Source organism: Hemiscyllium ocellatum, chromosome 5, assembly GCF_020745735.1.
Source record: "Hemiscyllium ocellatum isolate sHemOce1 chromosome 5, sHemOce1.pat.X.cur, whole genome shotgun sequence".
NCBI lineage: Eukaryota > Metazoa > Chordata > Chondrichthyes > Orectolobiformes > Hemiscylliidae > Hemiscyllium > Hemiscyllium ocellatum.
This window is the reverse complement of record NC_083405.1, coordinates 77115460-77138637: the sequence shown is the minus strand read 5'-3', so window position 1 is coordinate 77138637 and position 23178 is coordinate 77115460. Positions and strand designations below refer to the sequence as shown.

General features: G+C 41.2%; 1 protein-coding gene across 1 annotated transcript in view; it reads left to right on the top strand.

Annotated features, from left to right (window-relative positions):
- LOC132816082 (raftlin-like) overlaps positions 1 to 23178 on the top strand; it is a 109035-nt gene that overhangs the window by 45139 nt on the left and 40718 nt on the right. The window contains exon 4 of the mRNA XM_060825512.1: positions 20411 to 20519. Coding sequence (XP_060681495.1) covers positions 20411 to 20519 — 109 coding nt within the window. The remainder of the gene's footprint in view (positions 1 to 20410; positions 20520 to 23178) is intronic.

The window sequence follows — 23178 nt, the reverse complement described above, 5'->3', positions numbered from 1 at the left end:
GACTTTGAATCCAGTCCTTCAGAGTTCCCCATGCGCCCTCATCCCATGTACTTCTCACGTAGGCGACTTCTACTGTTTGCCGAAGATACACAAAGTCAACACACCTGGACGTCCCATCGTATCAGGCAAAGGGACCCTCTGTGAGAACCTCTCTGACTATGTTGAAGACATCTTGAAACCCGTTGTACAGGGGATCCCCAGTTTCTGTCGCGACACTATGGATTTCTTACAGAAACTCAGCATCCACAGACCAGTCAAACCAGGAACATTGCTTGTCACAATGGACGTTTCAGCACACTACACCAGCATCCCCCACAATGACGGCATCATGGCAACAGCCTCAGTACTCAATACCAACAACTGCCAATCTCCGAGCACCATGCTACCACTCATTCGCTTCATCCTTGACCACGCTTTCACCTTTGACAGCCAGTTATTCATTAGGGAAAAGGAACAGCCTTGGAGACCAAATTTGCAACCAATATGCCAACATCTTCATGCACAGGTTCGAACAAGACTTCTTCTCTACGCAGGATCTCCAACCAACACTATACACCCGATATATTGACGGCATTTTCTTCCTCTGGAGCCATGGTGAGGAGTCACTGAAACAACTGTGATATCAATGAGTTTCATCCCACCATCAAACTCACCATGGACTATTCTCCAGTATCTGTCTCATTCTTGGGCACATACATCTCCATCAAGGATGAGCACCTCAGCACTTCACTCTACTGCAAACCCACGGATAACCTCACGATGCTGCACTTCTCCAGCTTCCACCTGAAACATATTAAAAAACAGCCATCACAAATGGACAAGCCCTACACATTTACAGGATCTGTTCTGAGGAGGAATGTGACGGGCACTTGGAAGTACTCAAGGATGACCTCATAAGAAGGGGGTATGATGCTCAACTCATCGACCGCCAGTTCCGATGTGCCACAGCGAGAAACCGTAACTTTTATCGTGTACCTGACAAAAAGGGCAGAGCAGTCAGTTCTTTCAGCTTTCTAAGTAGTAACTCAGGAAGTGTAGTTAGCTATTCCTTAGAAAGCTTAAAAAAAAAGCTGACTGCTCTGCCCTCTTTGTCAGATACTGTAAAAATATTGAAAAGCTACTGATTTCATTTTTTTTAAATTTGGAGGAAGTGATCTAAAGCACAAACCTAAAATGACCAGTTGGTATGACCAGACATTTTGCTGCTGTGGATGGGAAGTTAGAAGAACTGGCCCAAGCTCCTCCAACAGTAGTCATTCCCACTCTGGTCCCAACTCAAGCTCCTCCTTTTCTGCTGCCATTCCTTAAAAGGCTCTATAGAATTCCCGAAGTAATACTTGGGAATGGTCTGATTTGCAAGTCTTTTAATGTACTCCTTTTGAAATTATGCCAGGCATGTGTTGAAAGAGCTGCAAATTCTTATCTGTTATAATTAGCGACACTCAGAGTGTCACATACAAGACGGCATGCTCATGGATGTTATGGAAAATGGAAAAGAATGTAACATTTACATGTACCAAGTTTACAGCATCATTCCAGTTTGAGTTTACAGAATTTTGGCTTCAACAGATGACTGGTTACTGTCACTGATGTTTTCTGCAACAGTAATTCATTCCAAGCCACAGCATTTTAACAATGTTGAGTTGAAATTGCTAATGATGTATAAGATGATCTGTTCCTAATATCGTTACGAGAAAGATAATAACATGCTGCATTCTTTCTGTAATTGAATCCAGCCTGCTAATTTAATCCAAATGTAGTTTGTTTCACTGACAGAAACTGTAGAAACTTTGAATTGTATCTATGACATTAAATAATTTCTGCAAGAAAAATCCTTTAAAACACATTAGTGTGGCACAAAACACTAAGTGGCCTCCAGTGGAGTGTGCACACATTAGATGTGAATTTGAGTGTCTCTTCCTCAGCTCAGTGATTGCAGTAGAATTGCCCAGCACAACAGACATGGTTCAACCTGATGCTGGTTCTGAAGCTTTGTTTGGTGCATCAAATGACCCAGGCATCCTACTATGTTGATTTTTGTTTTTACTGGATACATTTCACATATCTCATGATGTATTTCCAGTGAGGTCAGTGGCTGAGGTAAGAGAAAGTAGGGCAGAGTCTTGTTGAGTTGTTGGGGGTTTCACCCGTGTGAGCCAGCGAAAGGTGCATGTTGCCTCTCCTGGGCAAGGTACACTGAGCCAAATGCCAGTCAGGCAGTGAGAAAGCCATCAGCTGACCTTCCCCTGGCATCGGATTCCTGCAGGATGAACTCCTGACCAAAAGGAGCTGCACCAATCTGAGGCTGGTGGTGCTCACTTTCTGCGTCGCCATGCCGGAGGTCATGGCTGTTTGGGAAAGTGCTACGTAGAGTCACAGGATGATTCAGGACCCAGAGTGAAGGTGAGTAAGTTGTGATTGCGGGCGTGCAGGTTCCTTCACTTGGAAATTGGGATAGGAGGAGGGAATAGAATTAGAAAAAGACATCTCCTTCCTTACGCCCAGTGCCTCAACCAGACACTGATTGCCTTTGACTAACAGACAGGAGGTTGGATCCCACACCAAGGTGACAAGCTGCCTGCAAAGGAGACCTATCAGGCACACCGTATGTCTGAGGCCCATGTGAAACTGGATTAATCCCAATGGCAGCAGGCAGAAGTTCTGAAGTGGTCCTAATTGACTATGATTCACCCGAAAGGCCTCAATTTATGGCAGGGCAGGAAGGTTGACCATGCTCTGTCCCCTAGAATTGAATTCCCGTGGAGGTGGGAAGGTGACAGCATCTGGGTGTGACACACCTCACACGTTAAGTGCCCTTCCTGCAAAGCATTCCATGGTGAAAAATTGCATGAACAATTGTACAGTGTTTTCAATTTGTACTTGTTTTGAACTGTGCTCTGTATACTATGAGCAGAGTTGAAAAGTATTTCAAATCTCACTTGGCCAGGAAAGGAATGAGACTTTCTTGTTACTTATTGTAAATTAAATTGGGCATTTCTTAACTCCACTTAAACCTTATGGTTTTTAGAGTAAAGGACAAAGACTAATAAGTTAGTTTAAGTTTTGTTGGCTGTCAGAATTCCAACTTCCAATGTTTTAATCCTGCATTCTAATTAATAATTGCTTCAGATTGCACTTCTATTTATGTAAAATCCACAACATGTAGCATTTTAGTTTCTAGATTTAACTTCTGTATTGACTGTACAAATACTTCTAAATTTTTGAAAAAGTGTAATTTTTAAATTATATTTGTTCATTGCGAGGATGGTTTCTGACATATAACCAGCTAAACTCTTCATGACTCAGGAAACGTAAAGAAAGAATTTGTATATACCAAGTCTCACATATTTTAGCTCCTCATCACTTCCCAAATTACAAACTGGAATCACTCACCAAGGCAATTGTTGTTGCTAATTTATATCAAGGAAAGGACCTACAAGCAGCACTGGGAATAAAGGCTGATGAATTTTTGTATCTGATGGAGAACAGTAAATGGCTACAGTCAACGGAATAACTTCCTTGTTCAAATAGAATCACAAAATTCTTTGCCATTTTGAAGAGGCAGCAGAGACTTGGGTTTAAAATCTCGTTAAAAAGTTTGTACTTCTGCCAATGCACTTTTCCCTCATTATTGCACTGAAGTATCAAATTAGTGCAAATCAAATTGAGGGGTAGGATTTAAAGCTGAGATCTTTGCATCCATAGGCAAGAATGCCTTCCTGAGAAAAACAGATATACGATTCATAAATATGTCAGGGCTTTATTGGATAAAAAACAGACTCCAGGATCTTTGCCTTGAGTAACACAAAAAATAATGAAAGTTCATGAAAATATAAACAACAAATTCATCATGAATAAAAACAAAAATTGCCAGAAGTGTCCAACAGGTTGGACAGTATTTGCGGAGAGAAGCAGTTAACACTTCACATTTCCTTGGAACAGAAGGAAGATGGAAATGTCTGAGTCTTTAAGCTAGTAGAATGTGGGGAATCAAAGGGAAGGTCTGTAATAGGATAGAGAGCAGCAGAAAAGAACTAACAATGATGTAAAAGCTAAGAACAGTGGAATGGGTAAAGAAACAGTTGTTAAGTCTGGCCTGATGGCAGGTTAATGGCTATATAGTAGCCATTTGAATGCAAAATCTGTGGTAGGGATACTTTTTGAAAAAGTTCTGAGGGACAGAATTACTCTCCCCTGTGAGAGAAAAGGATTAATCAAGGGGTAGTCAGCATGGCTTTGTTGGGGAAACCATGTCTGACATGTTTGATTGACATTTTTGAGGAGGCGACTAGATGTGTAGATGAGGCTAGTGCAATAGACATTGTCTACATGGACTCGAGTAAGGCTTTTTACAAAGTCTTGCTTGCTAGACTAATCAAGAAAGGAAGCGCCCAGGGCAATTTAACAAATTCGATCCAAAACTGGGTTAATGGGAGGAGTAGAGGTTTAAAGGTTGCTTTCGTGGAAGCCTGTGTCCAGTGACATACCGCAGGGTTTGGGTCCATGGCTGTTTGTTGGATACATTAATGATCTAGATGGGAATGCAGAAGGTTTGATCAGTGAATATGCAACAGGCACATACATTGCTGGTGTGATAAATAGCAAGGAGGAAAACTATAGATGATTTAGGTGGTCATAACAATAGCAAATGGAATTTAATTCAGAAAAGTCAGAGATGGTACAATTTGAGAGGACTAACAAGATAAAAAGAACACAAGGAATAGTAAGACCCTTGGAAGTACAGAGGATCATAGGGACCTTGGTTTTCATTGAATACAAAATTAGGTAAGTTACGGTGGAGGTACACAAAGATGTTAGTTGGATCTCAGTTGGAGTACCATGTGCAGTTCCTACCACACTGTAGGAAGAATGTGATTTCACTGGGGAGGATGCAGAAGAGATCCATCGTGATGTTGCCTGAGCTGGAGTGATTCAGCTATGAAGAGACACTAAGCAGACTGGGATAATTATCCTTAGAGCGGAGAATGCTGGGAGATTGGTGGGAGTCCTGATGAGATATACAAAATTATGAGAGGGACAGTTAGGGTGGGCAGGAAGAAAATTTCCCTTCAGTACAAAGTCCAAATAAGTATATGGCATATGTTTAAGGTAAGGAACAAATGGTTTGGAAGGGATTTCAGGAATATTCATTTCATCTGGAGGGTGGTGGGGATCGGAAATCACTGTCTAACGGGTGGCATCAAACATTTAAAAGATTTTTAGATCAACACTAAACAAAATTGCATCCAAGGCAATGATCAAATGCTGGAAATTAGGATGAGAGTAGATAGGTGTTTAAGACCAACACAGACAGAATGGGTTGAAAGGTCTCTTTCATTGCTGTAAAACTCTATGATTCAATAATGTGAAGACCAAAAGAAAGAAACAATATCAAAAAAAACAACAAGGTGGAGGCAGAGGTTTTGTTCTAAATTGTTGAACTTAAAACTGAGTTCCAACGCAGGAGAGGTTGAGAGGAAAGATGAGGAGCCATTATTCAAGCTTTGCTGAGCTTCACTGGAATGCTGTAGCAGGTCAAGGAAAGAAAAGGCAGTGTTGGAGATTGGTGGAAAATTAAAACAAAAAGCCACAGGAAGATCAAGGTCATGCTTGCTAGCTGAACGGTCGTGGTTTGCAAAAGAAATACTTAGTTTAGATTTTGGTCTGCTGAATGTCGAGGAGCAACATAAGCAGCAAACACATTACACTAAATTGAAAGTAGTCCAAGCAAATCACTGTTTCACTTGGAACAAGTGTTTGGAACCTTGAATGGAGAGAAAGGATGAAATGAAAGAACAGGTATTGCACCCTTCCTTCCCTATAACACCTTCCCATGCAAACACTGGAAGTGCAACACCTGACTGCTACCTACCCAATATTGGGGAGACCAATCTTGTCTGGGTTCAGGGTAAGGGAAAGTTAGTTCTGGCTACCCATGCCAGCTACCCTATAATATCAGTTAAAGCACCATTTGAGGCCAATATTCTGAGGCTGACAGACAATTTCCCCTTGATAGCTGAATTCCAGTTGATAGCTAGACTAGTCCCTGATAACTAATGTGTTCATGAACCTAGCATTATCATGGCACTCAGTTCAGGTCAGTATTTGTCTTTTTTGTATTCAATTTTAGTCAGTTGAAGTCTCAGATAATCAAGTCAAATGACGAAAGTTGAATATTAATAATTCATTTTCACTATGATTGTAAATGTTAATTTTTGTAAAGAAGATAAACTTATTTTGAAGATTTTGCAAGTGTTCAGAGCTAAAGTAATGTGTTTAGAAATTTGATGCTTGAAATTAGTTGCAACAAGCCTGAACTTTTAATGTATTGTGTGCATGCTTAGCTTCTACTGACAGTGATGAGTACAGAATGACTGATCCACTTAGGAAATGGCTTTGAATTATCAATTCAAAACTCACAGCTCACAGCAAATGCTGAAGGCAAGTTAATTGGTTTTCTTCATGTTTGAACAGTTTTTTTTACTGCAGAGAACAGGCAGCACTTCTGCTGTGGAGAACAAAAAAGCACACATTTTTATTGTGTCTCGCTGTGTCTGTATCTTTCTTGTTTCCAGTTCCAACACGCACAGTTAGCTGAGTACCAGAATTCCTTGCTGTGTACGCATCCTTGTAAAACGCTGTGTTTGAAAACAGCTCTTCTTCCTTGCAATCTATAGCTTTTAAAGGCTGAAAAGAAAAAGACATGGCTCTTACAGTGTACATGATGTGAGTAAGCTTCTAAATGAATACTTTGTCTTTGCCATCACAAATGAAAAGGATGATACAGATATTCTAGTTAATTAGGAGACATGTGGAATATTAAACAAAATAAGCATAATGAGAAGGGAAGTATTTGAGGGACTGATCTCCCTTGAAGGTGGATAAATCGCCAGTGCTGGATGAATGGTACTCTAGGCTGTTTAAGGAAGGTTTAGAGGAAATAACGGATACTCTCAGGGAATGTTCCAATCCTCATTATATGTAGGGGTGGTACCAGATAACTGAAGATCTGCAAACATTGTACTGTTATTCAGAAAGGGGACGAGGGATGGACCAAATTATTATCGGCCAGTCAGTCTGACCTCAGAGCAAATTACAGGAATTAGTATTGAGGATAGGATTAGTTGTTCCTTGGAAATTAATCAAAGATATTCAGCATGTTTTAAGGTGAGGTCATGTTTTACTCGCTTAATTTACTTTTTTAAGAAAGTAACAGGAGGATTGTTGATGGTCATAGAGTGGATGTTGTCTAAATAGATTTAAGCGCAAGGTCCCACAAGACAGACTGCTCAGAAAATTCAAAGCTCATGGGATTCAAGGGAGTATGGGTGTTGGATTCAAAATTGGCTCAGAGAAGAATAAACTTAGTTAGAGACAAAAAATCCTGGCGATGCTGGACTCCAAGGTTATCAAGCAGGAAGCTGGAAAAACACAGCAAACCAGGCAACACCAGGAGGTGAAGAAGTCAACGTTTCATGTGTAACCCTTCTTCACGGTCTTCTGAGTCCTGAAGAAGAGTTACACCTGAAACGCTGACTTCTCCACCACCTGATGCTGCCTGGTTTGCTGTGTTCTTCTAGCCTCCTGCTTGTCTACCAGAGAGGAATAAAGGACAGTGTTTGATGGATGTTTCTGCGAAAGCACAGCAGGTTCTAACGTTTTTCCACGGGACCAAGGTCTCTTGCTAATTGTTGTATATATTAATAATTTAGATTTAAATGTGGGTAGTATGACTTGAATATTGGTGGTGGACACATAGACTGGCTGGGTTGTTGTAGGGCATGGCTGTGAGCTCCAAGCAGGTATCATTGGTTTGGATGAGTGGGCAGAAAAGTGACAAATAGAATTCAGCCCAGAGAAGCATGGCATCATGAATTTGGGGCAATAACAATGTAAAGGAATATACAACAAATGGGAATGGTATGAAATTTATTTCACCCAGAGGGTGATGGGGTCTGGAACTTACTGCTCAGTTAGACGGTTGAAACAGACACCTTCATTTCATTTGAAAGGAATTTGGATTTGCACCTGAAGTGCTGTAACTAGGCAGGACTATGGACCAAATAATGGAAAGTGGAATTGGAATTGGAATGATTTACCTAGAGCAGGCAGGATGGGCTGAATGGCCTCTTTCTGTACTAAGACATTTCTGTGCCTCTATGGTTTGACTGCAACGACTCTGAAGAAGATTGATATCATTCAGGTCAAAGCAACCCAAATAATTGGCACCTCATTCACCACTTTGAATGTTCCCTTCCATATTGATGTCCAGTTGCTGCAATGAATAAGATCTACAAAATGTTTGGTAATAAATGTTCAAGGCTTGGTAGATAGTACTGTCCAAACTTGTGACATCTACAACCAAGAAGAACAAGGTCAAGTCAAAACAAAAGCACTCTATTTCTGCTAGCTTCCTACTGAGGCACAACCATCCTGACCTGGAAAATGCCATCACTGTCATTCGAATAGTGGGATCTGCTCCCTAACACTTCAGTGTATCAAACTGTGGCTGTTGAAGAAGGCAATTCACCATCTTCCCACCAGCAATTAGGGATGGGCAATAAATGCTTGCCTTAATTGTCTTTTCCCCAAACAAATAACAAGTTTTTGTCAAGGCTGTTATTCTCCTAAGCTACCTAAATTGTGTGGGTCTTACCCTTGGAATGTTAATAAGAAACAGGATTATACTGTACAACTCCTTGAGCCTGCCCTGACAGTGAATATGATTACTTTCTATCTCTATGTCACTTACCTTCCTGTTCTTCTTTACTCCTTAAGAGATGTTATATCTATTTATCCAATGCGTAAATATACTTGGCAATAGATCATTCACAACCTTTAGGAGAGAGAGCTCCAAAGATCCTTAACTCACTCAGTGAAAATTATTTCCCTCATCTCAATTCAGAATAATTAGTTCCTTATCCTGAGACCATGGCTTCGGTGTTTTAGATTCCCCAACAGAGAAATAACTTCATTGTGACAATCCTGTCAAGCCCCATCAGAATCTTGTATGATATTTCAATGGTATCATCTCTCATTCTTCTGAACTCCAAATATTGTGGAACAAAAATAGAAATTGCTGGAGAAATTCAGCAAGTCTGGCAGCATCTGTGAAGAGAACTCAATGTGTTGAAGAAAGGTCAACGGACCTGAAATATTAACTCTGCTTTCTCTTACAGATTCTGCCAGACTTGCTGATTTTCTCCAGCAACTTCTGCTTTTGTTTCAGTCTTCAGCATCTGCAGTTCTTTGTTTTATTCCAGAGATTCTGGGTTCAATGTTCTCACTCTTTGATCAAAGAGTGGCCTCAGGTGAATGTCTAGTATGGCATCTGTGACTAAACTTATCAACTTCCACAAATTTGGATAGCTGTAGACTAAAAAAAACTTACATTTACATAGTACTTTTCATGACCAGGGTGTACTGTCACTGTTCTAATGTAGGAAACACAGGACAGTCAGTTCTGCGAAAATGCAGTAGTTCCGTTCTCGTGCAATCCCATGTTGTAAGAATATTGTGCAATAGCAGCACCATTTAAACTCATGGGCCTGGAATCATGTTATAACCAGTACATGCTTTCAAACTTTGTGCTTTAGAAACAGTGTCCTCAATTCGTTAATTGCGCTGTAGCGTGATGAAGGGCTTTTGCCCGAAACGTCGAATTTCCTGTTCCTTGGATCCTGCCTGACCTGCTGCGCTTTAACCAGCAACACATTTTCAGCTATAGCGAATTCACACTAACAAAATGCACATTATAGCAGAATGACCTGTAGTCAGTTTGCATTGTGCAATGTCTCATAGACAACAATCAATGGCCAGTTCACTTGTTTTTTTTTGTGTGATGAAATGCTTTTCATCAGGAACTCTTCACATTCCTGATGAAAAGCTTATGCTCCAAATATTGACTGGCCTGCTCCTCAGATGCTGCCTGACTGGCTGTGCTTTTCCAGCAGCACACCTTTTGACTCTGATCTCCAGCATCTGAAGTCCTCACTTTCTCCTATTGTTTGTTTTGATCAAGGAATGTAGAATAGAATCAGAAACTGGTTAAAGGACAGAAAGCAGCTATTAGACCTTTCTTGTCATGCCAGTTCCCTGGATGAGCCACTTACCTTGTGCTGACTACATACACGCCAACATGCTTGCTTTGCTAAGTTATTTTCTTCTCCAAGCTAAATTCAGGAATGGAACAATTTTCAAGAAACATACCTCTATGGAATAATTAAAGGAAAATCTGTTGAACCTTTTAAGTAATGCCACCATAACTGCAGAAATTGTTTACATTATGTGAAAATTACCTTGTGCAAGACCATGGGGGAAGCATTACCAAATGCCAAATGCTCCATCCCTGCATTTTCCTCTTAGTCCTGCATTTTTGTTTTGCTTCAGATAATTATCCAATTCTCATTTGAAGACCTTGCTTGAATCTGCCTCCACTATTTTGTTTGGTAAACCGTACAATGCTGAGAAAAGGTCTTCCCTAAATTGATCTTAGTTTTTTTGCCAACTTTTATGACAGTGTCCTATGGTTCACAACCTTTCCTCTATTGATGGGAGATTCTCCCTATCTGCTCTGACCAGAGTTCTCATTATTTTACACATCTCTGTCAAATCTCATCTTAATCTTCTTCACTTCAAGGAGAATAGGCTGAACTTTTTCAATCAATCCCTATGGCTGAATTTTCAAATCCCTGGAAGCATCCTTAACAATCTTTCTCATATTTTCACACCATTCATAAAATGTGATGCCCAGATGCAACTCTAGTTGAGGCTAAACCAAAGTTTTCTACAAGTTCATTGTAACTTGCTTGTCTTTGTATTCCATGCTCTTATACACAAACTGCAAGATTTATATGCTTTATTAAATGGTTGAGGAGAAAGTGAGGTCTGCAGATGCTGGAGATCAGAGCTGAAAATGTGTTGCTGGAAAAGCGCAGCAGGTCATGCAGCATCCAAGGAACAGGAGATTCGACGTTTCGGGCATAAGCCCTTCTTCAGGAATGGTGAACTGCGCCTTTCCAGCAACACATTTTCAGCTTTATTAAATGGTTATCAACCTTCTTTGATTTATACATGTATCTCACACATCTCTCTGTTCCTGCACTTCCCTTTAGAATTGTCTCCTTTATTTGATATTGTCTATTCTAATTCTTCCTGCCAAAATGAATAACTTCACACTTCTTTGAATTATATTTAATCTGTCACTGGTCTGTCCAGACTGTGAAGTTGATCACTATTGTTCGTACAGTTCACAATAGTTGCAGACTTTGTGTCAAATTGTTCCTTTCACACCAAAATCTACAGAATCGATATAGATTAAGTAAGGCAGTGGTCCTAACTCTGACCTCTGAGGAACTCAACTGCCTATATCTTCTTCTGGTCTAAAACCAATCTTTCACCACGACTGTTTATTTCCTGTTTATGGCAACAACTTCACAACCGAATAACTATGCTCTCTGTTATTCCATTAGTTTAATTTTCATTGATGAGAATGTTATGTGATGTTTTATCAATGACTGACACCAACTCTCTCTGTTATATCATACAAAAACCTCAATAGACAATAGGTGCAGGAGTAGGCCATTCTGCCCTTCGAGCCTGCACCACCATTCAATATGATCATGGCTGATCATTCTTAATCAGTATCCTGTGTCTGCCTTATCTCCATAACCCTTCATTCCACTATCATTGAGAGCTCTATCCAACTCTTTCTTAAATGAATCCAGAGACTGGGCCTCCACTGCCCTCTGGGGCAGAGCACTCCACACAGCCACCACTCTCTGAGTGAAGAAGTTTCTCCTCATCTCTGTCCTAAATGGTCTACCCCGTATTTTTAAGATGTGTCCTCTGGTTCAGCACTCACCCATCAGCGGAAACATTTTCCTGCCTCCAGAGTGTCCAATCCTTTAATAATCTTATATGTCTCAATCAGATCCCCTCTCAGTCTTCTAAACTCAAGGGTGTACAAGCCCAGTCGCTCCAGTCTTTCAGTGTAAGGTAGTCCCGCCATTCCAGGAATTGACCTCGTGAACCTACGCTGCACTCCCTCAATAGCCAGAATGTCTTTCCTCAAATTTGGAGACCAGAACTGCACACAATACTCCAGGTGTGGTCTCACCAGGGCCCTGTACAGCTGCAGAAGAATCTCTTTGCTTCTATACTCAATTCCTCTTGTTATGAAGGCCAGCATGCTATTAGCCTTCTTCATTACCTGCACTTCCCTTTAGAATTGTCTTCTTTATTTGATATTGTCTATTCTAATGCTTACCTTCATTGACTGGTATACAAGAACACCCAGATCTCTTTGTACTGCCCCTTTACCTAAATTGATTCCATTTAGGTAGTAATCTGCCTTCCTGTTCTTGCCACCAAAGTGGATAACCATACATTTATCCACATTAAACTGCATCTGCCATGCATCTGACCACTCACCTAACCTGTCCAGGTCACCCTGTAATCTCCTAACATCCTCCTCACATTTTACCCTGCCACCCAGCTTCGTATCATCAGCAAATTTGCTAATGATATTACTAATACCATCTTCTATGTCATTAATATATATTGTAAAAAGCTGCGGTCCCAGTACTGATCCTTGCGGTACCCCACTGGTCACTGCCTGCCATTCTGAAATGGAGCCGTTTATCACTACTCTTTGTTTCCTATCAGCCAACCAACTTTCAATCAAATTAATTAAACATGATTCTGGCTTTATAACCAATCAGAACACCAGGAAGTAAGCCTCTGCTCTTCTTCAGAATTAAACCTTTTATGTTCACCTTTGTCCAGTGCAGACTTAATGGGCTGAGTGTCCTTTTTCTGTATTTTTGACCTCTATGACTCACTTAACAAATTCCTCTCCATCCAAGCCCTTAACATAGTCTATGTTTGGAAAGTCAAAATACCCCACCATTATAACCCTATTCTTACAGATATCTGAGATCTTCTTACATATTTGCTGCTCAATTTCCTAATGATTATGGGGGGGGGCTATAATACAATCCCAATAAGGTGATCATCCCTTTCTTATTTCTCAGTTCCACCAATATAATTTCACTGGCTGTTCTCCCAGGAATATCCTCCCTAAGTACAGCCATAATGTTATCCTTAACAAAAAACGCCATTCCCTCTCCTGTGTTGCTGCCCCCCCCTCCCCACCATCACCTTTCTATCCTTCCCATAACCCCGTATCCCAGAACATTAAGCTGCCAGCTCCTTAAGCCATGTTTCTGTAATAGCTATGATAGCCCGGTTCCATGTTCCCAACCATGCCCTAGATTCGTCTGTCTTATCTGTTAGGCCTCTTGCATTGAAATAAATGCAGCTTAATTTATAAGTCTTATTGTGTTCTCTGCCATTGTCTTGCCAACCTTGACTATTTAGCTTGCTCCCCTAATCTACTGTCCCAGCCTCAGACGTATATCTTTTCTCATTATCTCTTTGGGTAAAGAGATCTTCCTGTCCTGGTTGGTCTAGTGGGCAGTGAAGAAACTTATCTCAGCATAGAATAGCACCTTGATCAGATGGGCCAATGGACCAAGGAGTGGCAGATAGAATTTATTCAGCTAAATGTAAGGTGCTGCATTTTGGTAAGGCAAACCAGTCCATCTCATCCCTAAGTTAGGTCCTTGGAGAGTGTTGCCACACTAAGAGACTCAGAGGTACAGATGCATAATTACTTGAAAGTGGAGTCGCAGGTAGGCAGAGTGGTGAAGAAGGCATTTGGCACACTTGCCTTCATTGGTCAGTGCATAGAGGAAAGCAAATAGGATGTCATGTTGCAACTGGACTGGACATTGGTGAGGCCACTTTTAGAATACTGTTTTCAATTCTGGTCTCCCTGGAATAGGAAAGATGTTGTTAAACTTGAAAGGGTTTGGAAAAAAATTACAAACATGTCAGCATTGGAGGCTATAGGACGAGGCTGAATAGGCTGGGGCTTTCTTCCCTGGAGTGTCAGAGGCTGAGGGGTGACCTGATAAAATTTTCTAAAACCGTTGATGAATGAGGTAAATAGCCAAGGTCTTTTTTCCCAGGGTAAGGGAGTCCAAAACTAGAGGGCACAGTTTTAAGTTGAGTAGGAAAAGATTTAAAAGAGACCTAAAGGGCAGGGAGTGGTGCATGTATGGAATGAGCTACCAGAGGAGTTGGTGGAGGACAGTACAATTAGCGCATTTAAAAGACATCTGAACGGGGACATGAATAGGAAGGATTTAAAGGGATATGGATCAAATGTTGGAAAATGGGACTAGGTCAGTTTAGATATTCGGTCAGCATAGATGGGTTGGACTGAAAAGTTTGCTTCCATGCTGTATTACTCTATGATTCTACGATTGTTTGACTTGAGAGGGCAGACTGTGCCTTGGTTTAGTCCATCTCATCCCTAAGGTGACATTTCTGACAATGCAACAAACATTAGTAGCCTATTTAGCTTGTTGAGCTTGCTTTGCCATTTAATACAATCTTGACTAATTGAACATTTCAATGCATTTTGCCGTCCATATTCCTCCAAACCCTAATAATATGTTGTGGATCCAAACATGGATCAGGCTAATTTGGTTCTGGTAATGTGTAATCAGAGAGGAGTAATAAATGATCTCAATGGCTATAACATAATAGAATGTAGCATTCAATTTGAGGGAGAAACTGGGTTGGAAATAAATTAAACTTAAATATGAATAATTACAAAGGAATAAAGGCAGTGCTAGTTGTAGTGGACTGGGAAAGGAATTGGGAAAGGAAAGATGGTTGACTAACAATGTCAAATGTTTCAGGAAATAATTCATAGCTCACAACAAAGAGATATAAGGGGGTAAAAACAATGACTGCAGATGCTGGAAAGCAGATTCTGGATTAGTGGTGCTGGAAGAGCACAGCAGTTCAGGCAGCATCCAAGGAGCAGCAAAATCAACATTTCGGGCAAAAGCCCTTCATCAAGAAAGAGATACATCCCACTGAGGAAGAAGGATTCTAAGAAGAGGATAAGCCAACCATGTTTAACTATAGAAGTTAAGGGTAGCATCGAATTGAAAGAATAAACCAAGATTAATAATAAGACAGAAGATTGGGAAAAACTTTTAAAAATGACAAAAGATATGAGAAAAGTAGTAAATAGGGAGAAGATAACCTTTCAGGGTAAACTATAAAACGGAATAGAAGGGCCAAAATGACCTAGACCTGTGGGAGAATTAGGCTGGCAAATAATAATGGGAAACTAGGAAATGGCAGAGTTGTTGCATAAATAATTTACACCAGTCTTCATGGTGGAAGACATGCTGATAACATTCCAAAAATACTAAAAAATTAAAAGGCAAAAGGGGAAGATGAAATAAATATAATAAATATCTCTTGAGAAAAGACTACTAGGGAAACTAATGGAGCTAAAGACTGATGTGTTCCCTAGACCCAATAGGATGAATCCTAACTTTATAAGAAATGAAGGTTATGATCTTCTGAGAATCCTTTGATTCTGGAAAAGTGCTGGAAGATTGAAAAAACTGATAATGTAGCACCGTTATTCATAAAGCAAAGAAGATAAAAGAAAGATAACTATAGACTGATAATTTAACACCAGTCATTGAGAAAATCTCAGAGTCTATTACAAAGGACATAATAGCAGAGCATTTAGGAATATGTAATGTGATCATGCAAAGTCAGCACGGCTTTGTGAAGGGGAGGTCATGACTGAAAAAGTTTTAGAATTCTTTGAGGAGGTAACAGGCAAGATAGATAAAGGGGGAGGAGTGGATGTAATATATTTGGACCTCTGGACTGCATTTTATAAGGTACCACATGTCAGTCTATACAATAAGATACCATGATGTTAGAAGTAGTACATTTGCATAGACAGAGGATTGGCTAAATAATAGAAGACAGAGAGTTAGGAGAAATGGAACATTTTCAGAATAGCCAACTGTAAATAGTGGAGTGCCATAGGGAGTAGTCTTGGGGCCACAAAAAATGTGTGCAAAGACAACTGATGAGGATGATATATAAAGTCTACAGTGGGATATAGACAGGTTAAGCAAGTGGCAAAAAACATGACAGATGAAGTATAATCTGGAAAGGTCTGAGATTATTCACTTTCACAGAAAGCAGAGCTGAATATTATTTAAATTGGGAAATGGATTTAGACTTCCTTGTCATGAATCAGAAACAATTAGACTAAAACTTTAACAGGCAGCGGGGAAGGCAAATGGAATGTCGGCCTTTATTTCAAAGAAATATAATTTTTGGGTCTGACAGGTTCTGAGAGAGTTATTACTCGTGAGATCCATAAACACTAACCACTACAGTGATATAATATGGATTTTACAGATAGTATAGCATTGAATCCTGAAAGAGTGAGATGTAACATCTGGTCTGCCTTAGTGTGTGTGCACAATGTCTATCGTATCGTTGTAACCTGTAACTGATTATTAATGTGCAATAAGCTAAATCTTGTTAACTGCAGAAGCTCTCACAGCTAGATCAGGAAGTGGTTTATCTCTACTATATGAGATTAAACTGCTCATGTCATATCCTACCCTTGAAGAAGATGGTGAATTCAATCTTTATCATGAATAGTAGCTGAAAAGTGGAGTGAGCTGACATGCCCATACTATAGATCCCATTTGTTAACATGATTGGCAACAATATTGCTGTTCTCAGGAAAGCAGCCCTATACTAGCTGCCAGGAGAAAGTGAGGACTGCAGATGCTGGAGATCAGAGCTGAAAATGTGTTACTGGAAAAGCGCAGCAGGTCAGGCAGCATCCAAGGAGCAGGAGAATCGATGTTTCGGGCATGAGCCCTTCTTCAGGAATGAGGAGAGTGTGCCAAGCAGGCTAAGATAAAAGCTAGGGAGGAGGGACTTAGGGGAGGGGCGTTGGAAATGCGATAGGTGGAAGGAGGTCAAGGTGAGGGTGATAGGCCGGAGTGGGGGTGGGGGCGGAGAGGTCAGGAAGACGATTGCAGGTTAGGAGGGCGGTGCTGAGTTCGAGGGTTGGGACTGAGACAAGGTGGGGGGAGGGGAAATGAGGAAACTGGAGAAATCTGAGTTCATCCTTTGTGGTTGGAGGGTTCTTAGTCGGAAGATGAGGCGCTCTTCCTCCAGCCGTCGTGTTGCTATTGTCTGGCGATGGAGGAGTCCAAGGACCTGCATGTCCTTGGTGGAGTGGGAGAGTGAGTTGAAGTGTTGAGCCATGGGGTGGTTGGGTTGTTTGGTCCAGGTATCCCAGAGGTGTTCTCTGAAACGTTCCGCAATATAGACGAGGTTTTGCATTTCTTGCGGTTGCAGGGAAGGTGCTGGGAGTGGAGGTTGGGTTGGTGGCGGGTGTGGATCTGATGAGGGAGTCACTGAGGGAGTGGTCTTTTCGGAACACTGATAGGGGAGGGGAAGGAAATATATCCCTGGTGGTGGGGTCCGTTTGGAGGTGGCGGAAATGACGATGGATGATGTGATGTATCTGGAGGTTGGTGGGGTGGTAGGTGAGGACCAATGGGATTCTGTCCTGGTGGCGATTGGAGGGGCGGGGCTCAAGGGTGGAGGAGCAGGAAGTGGAGAAGATGCGGTGGAGAGCATCGTCGATCACGTCTGGGGGGAAATTGCAGTCTTTGAAGAAGGAGGCCATCTGTGTTGTTCGGTATTGGAACTGGTCCTCCTGGGAGCAGATGCGGCAGAGACGAAGGAATTGGGAATATGAGATGGCGTATTTACATGGGGCAGGTTGGGAGGAGGTGTAGTCTATGTAGCTGTGGGAGTCGGTCGCCCGAGGTAGAAATGGAGAGGTCTAGGAAGGGGAGGGAGGAGTCTGAGATGGTCCAGGTAAATTTGAGGTCAGGGTGGAAGGTGTTAGTGAAGTGGATGAACTGTTCAACCTCCTCGTGGGAGCACGAGGCAGCGCCGATACAGTCATCGATGTAGCGGAGGAAAAGATGGGGGGTGGTGCCAGTGTAGCTGCGGAAGATGGACTGTTCCACATATCCTACGAAGAGGCAGGCATCTTCATCCCACCACCAGGGATATATTTCCCTCCCCTCCCCTATCAGCATTCCGAAAAGACCACTCCCTTCGTGACTCCCTTGTCAGGTCCACACCCTCCACCAACCCAACGTCCACTCTCAGCACCTTCCCCTGCAACCGCAAGAAATGCAAAACCTGCACCCACACCTCCCCCCTTACTTCCCTCCAAGGCTCCAAGGGATCCTTCCATATCCGCCACAAATTCACCTGCACCTCCACACACATCATTTACTGCATCCGCTGCACCCGATGTGGCCTCCTCTATATTGGGGAGACAGGCCGCTACTTGCGGAACATTTCAGAGAACACCTCTGGGACACCCGGACCAACCAACCCAACCACCCCGTGGCTCAACACTTCAACTCACCCTCCCACTCCACCAAGGACATGCAGGTCCTTGGACTCCTCCATCGCCAGACCATAGCAACACGACGGCTGGAGGAAGAGCGCCTCATCTTCCGCCTAAGAACCCTCCAACCACAAGGGATGAACTTAGATTTCTCCAGTTTCCTCATTTCCCCTCCCCCCACCTTGTCTCAGTCAAATCCCTCGAACTCAGCACCGCCTTCCTAACCTGCAATCTTCTTCCTGACGTCTCCATCCCCACCCCCACTCCGGCCTATCACCCTCACCTTGACCTCCTTCCACCTATCGCATCTCCAACGCCCCTCCCCCAAGTCCCTCCTCCCTACCTTTTATCTTAGCCTGCTGGACACACTTTCCTCATTCCTGAAGAAGGGCTCATTGCCCAAAGCGTCGATTCTCCTGCTCCTTGGATGCTGCCTGACCTGCTGCGCTTTTCCAGTAACACATTTTCAGCTATAATTAGCTGCCTCCAAACATGCCCTGGCTCTGTGTCACCTCCAATTAGCAGTCTGATCCTTCAAAAGCAGTCAACAGACTGAAAGCCCTGTAGAACAACAGTGCGCATCCAGGCTCACAGAATCTGCACAACATTGATAGCTGAATCTGCTGGCTGTAGGGCTCATCATCAGAGTAATTGGCTCTGAGTATGTGGGGCAAGGTGACTTTGGCCCTGTTCTTTTCTCACACTTTGTGTGCAAATGTCTTCCTGAGCCTAGTGCATCCTGCTGATGACCTGTGGAACTATTTAGTCACACAGAAATATCTCACCAGACAAATTACTTTAAAAATAAATTCCTCTTCAAAGACCTTCTCCACAAAATAGTTATTTCGAAGCATGGTAATTTAATCTTTAACATTATGGAAAGCAACAGATGGGAAGTAAAAATATAATCATTTTTCAGGAAATGAGAACCAAATGTTGACACGAAGTGTATACTTTATGTTATAATATTGAAACTCCTGAATGCCCTCAACTTGGAATAATCTATTACATGCCAAGAGCAGAAATACTGCTTTGTGAACACCGAAAAATAGACTGCTCAGGATCAATCAGTTGGCCTATGCAAGGACTTCTGGGCAAAATCAATATCTAATCGTTATAATGCATAACAAAGCTGCAAGTGACTTTCAAATATGCCTGTGTAATATTGCCAACATTTGGTTATCCAGTAATAGGATCATTGTGTGGAAACAATGCTTTACACTGTTTACTCTAAGATTTGGACATCCGTGTTGGATTTCCTCAATGGCAAGTATCAAACGTCTGTTTGAGAACATAAGCTTTTAGTCATTTGCCTGATGTTCAATCCATAAAATTATAAATGTATATAGATGCTTGAGGAAGCCCTGCTTTATCTTGGCTGGGAGGTTGGGAGTATTGTTAGCTGAACATGGAATGACTGATTCTCAATGAGGGAGCAAATGTGATAATGAAGGAGTTAAGGGAATATTGTCATCAGAAAAGCAAATCAGAAGTAATTTCCATATTTTTGGTGATTTTTATCAGTTATCCACTTTAACAGTACTGGAGCATCTGGATGTTCTAACAATGTTTGTTGGCATTTAACATAATTTTTATTTGTTTCTGATTAAGTCTTTGTAGTTTTATGAAAGAAGGTTTTCATGAAGATCGTTGGGAACTGTAAGTTCAATGGCCCAATTATTTTATCAGAAGATTCCCAACAAAATGCTCCTGAGTAAACATGTTTAGCTCCTGTCATATCAACTTAATTGATGAATTTTCACAGTTTACAAGAACTGCCATGCAACAGTGTTTAGGGTACAACATGAGCTTTGCACTGTTCAACGATCACATCTTTCTGAAGTGCTCATGCATAGTCCAGTTCTAACTCAATCTGTTTCGGTCAGGTCATGGCCTTTTTGGAGGATTTGGTTGTGTTTATGAGGGACAGAGAAAATAATATGTCTCAGGTGGGGGTGGTGTTGGGGAAATTTTTAAAATAGTGTTTAATATTTTATTAATGCTAGTCACAATATATTTAAGAATCACCAAAACTCATCTATTTTTCTTCAATCTTCTCAGCTCTGAAGAGACTAATACCAAGACTGAGCCATGCAGCCTTGAAGTAGAATTGAGTTTGCTGTCCAATCAACTTCTTAAATCAAAAGGGCTAACAGATATTCTTCAAAAAGTAAGATTTTAATCCATTTATTCCTCTTCCTTCAGATAATTAGCTTGCTATCATGGACAAAAAATGATTTTTGTATTTGCTTGTTTGCAGTGTTATAAATGGTGAGCTCAGTAAAATGCCTAGAGGCCAATTTATGTGAAATCAAGTTTATTAATGCCAGTTTAATTAATATGAGATATTTTCATAGAGCTTCAAAATGGCCTCCTTGGCATGCTTGTGTTGGATGTCATATTGTTGCAAATGTTAACAGTGTGAAGTAAACATTTGCTAACAGCGTCAAAGAGTGCAGATCATGATGTGAAATACTTGTAGAGCTCAGTGCATCAGCCAATGATCACTCTAAACCATTTGAACATGCTTTCAGCAAAGGAAGGATCTTCCACCAAGACTAGATCATGGGAACATTAATGATACACATTTGGTTGTTGGTTGGTTCCTTCAGGCTTCAACTGAGAATCCACAAATCTTTTGTGTTTTCTACAATGATTTCAAGTTTGCCAAGGTCTTTAAAGAGTTCTGTGATAGTGCTGAAGGACTTGTCATAAATTCTGTATAAATCAGTTGCTCCCAGGCATGCTCTGCTGGCCCTCTGGCTGTCTGCTGTTTGCGGTGACCAACCAGCCTCAAGCCACAAAAGTGTGGTCATGATCTAAGGTCAAGGGAAAGTAAAAAAACATGTCCTGACACACTTTGCTTCCTGTTAATCAGAATAGGGTAATGTGGGAAAACAGAAGATCCCATTACCTTTAATTTTGGTCGTGCGCTTAGTACTGAGTATTCCTATAATGGCTAGACTGCCCCTTTGTGGAGGTCAGCATATGTAGGCATGTATCTCCTCTTCAGGTTAGCTGTTGCTGCCTCCAATTGTCAATGGTTTTTGTGTAATCTATTTGGCTGATGAGGCTGTCAGTGTTGAATAGTTGACCATGTCTGTAAGCAGTGAGATGTTGGTTTTACTGTAGTAATAAGTATGTGAGATTGAGATTAAGCTGTGGGTTTAAAACTCCCAGCACTCTTAAGAGATTCAGGTTTGTTTAAAACTTTGCAGGGTATCTTGACATGATGACAGCTATTGGCTGCTTATTGATGTCCCAAGCCAGAGAACAGAATGTGCTAACTTGATTTAAGATCATTGGAGCAGGCAGCACAAAGTTACAGTCTAATTCTCACCATTTTGTGAGTCCTATCCAATTTAACCCTCTCTATTTTCAACACCTGGCTGCTTTTCATGATCATACAAGGTATCTCCTTTCAGGAATGTGACTTCCTCCTCAGTGCTTCTACTGTTTTATTTTGCCCAAGCTCTGCCTAATTTGAACTGCATTGAAGCCCTCAGTAATGTGCTGGTGACAGAGGATAGTTTTCTGGCACTTGGCCAATGAATGCTTCTGTTTTCAAATTTTGATTGCAGCTGCTAGACAGATTGGAGGGGCTGGGGACTGGGTGGTGGATGTGAACTTCTTTGCACAGACTTACTTGTAACAAGGCTGTATAGGTTTCCCCAGGGATAGACAGCCAACAGTATCAAAACTGACCTCTGTGTGGTGTGTGCAGATAGCAGTCAGTGGCTCTATTTGCCCAGGAGAATCAGTGTAGAGCAGTTTGAAACACATCCTCCTACAATTTCAAATGGTGTCTGGAGACTCTGAATCCTAGCTATCCAGGCTCTAAGTAACGAGTATGGCTTAATGACTTGTGTGAATTCTGAGCGATGCCTTCTGGATTAAAGCATTCCTAGATTGATCATGAGGTTTTTTTCTAATAGTAACTCAGTCATTTATTCTAACACGCTGAAAATGTTTTGCTGGAAAAGCGCAGCAGGTCAGGCAGCATCCAAGGAACAGGAGATTCGACGCTTCGGGCATAAGCCCTTCTTCAGGAATGAGGAGAGTGTGCCAAGCAGGCTGAGATAAAAGCAGCCCTTCCTCATTTATTCTAACAATCAATACATTATTGTTGCACAAAAAAGATGAACCTTATTCATGATTAAACTTCAATATCATTGGTATTTACACAATATTCTCATATCCTAAAGAAAGAAAAAAAATCCTGTTCTGGAATGTACAAGGCTAAGTTGAAACAATACCCATCAGGAGGACAACATTAATAGTAAATGCATGGTAACTCAGTAACCAGAAATCATTTAACATATATAAATCACTTCTACACTATAGAATAACTTGAATTTTCTCTGATAATTGTCAAAATTGAGTATTCAAAATGCAACTGGAAATCATGACACAGGAGACTTGTTTGTAACTGTCGCCAGGATCCGGAGTGAATTCTTTACTCAGTTATTCATGTCTGAAGTATAAAAGCTGCTTTGAGGATACACAACCAATTAAACTGCTCTCATGATGACCCTAAGCAAAAGTAAATGAAACAAATCCTTAATTGTTCATTCCTTCATTGCCATTCAGTCAGAAAAAATGTTTTTAAATAAATATTCCAATGTCAACTCCCCAAAAATGTCTGCAAGATTGAATGCTTGTAAACATCCATCAGGAAGTCCATTTTTGAAACTACTTTTTATCACCATATACTTTAAGCAGAAAATGTTCTGTCAATAATGTTGCCCCATACTTTTCAAATTCACAAATTTGTCAACATCAACTCAACCCTAGGGGCTTAATTGGTTTTTGAGCTAAAATCGAGCTGC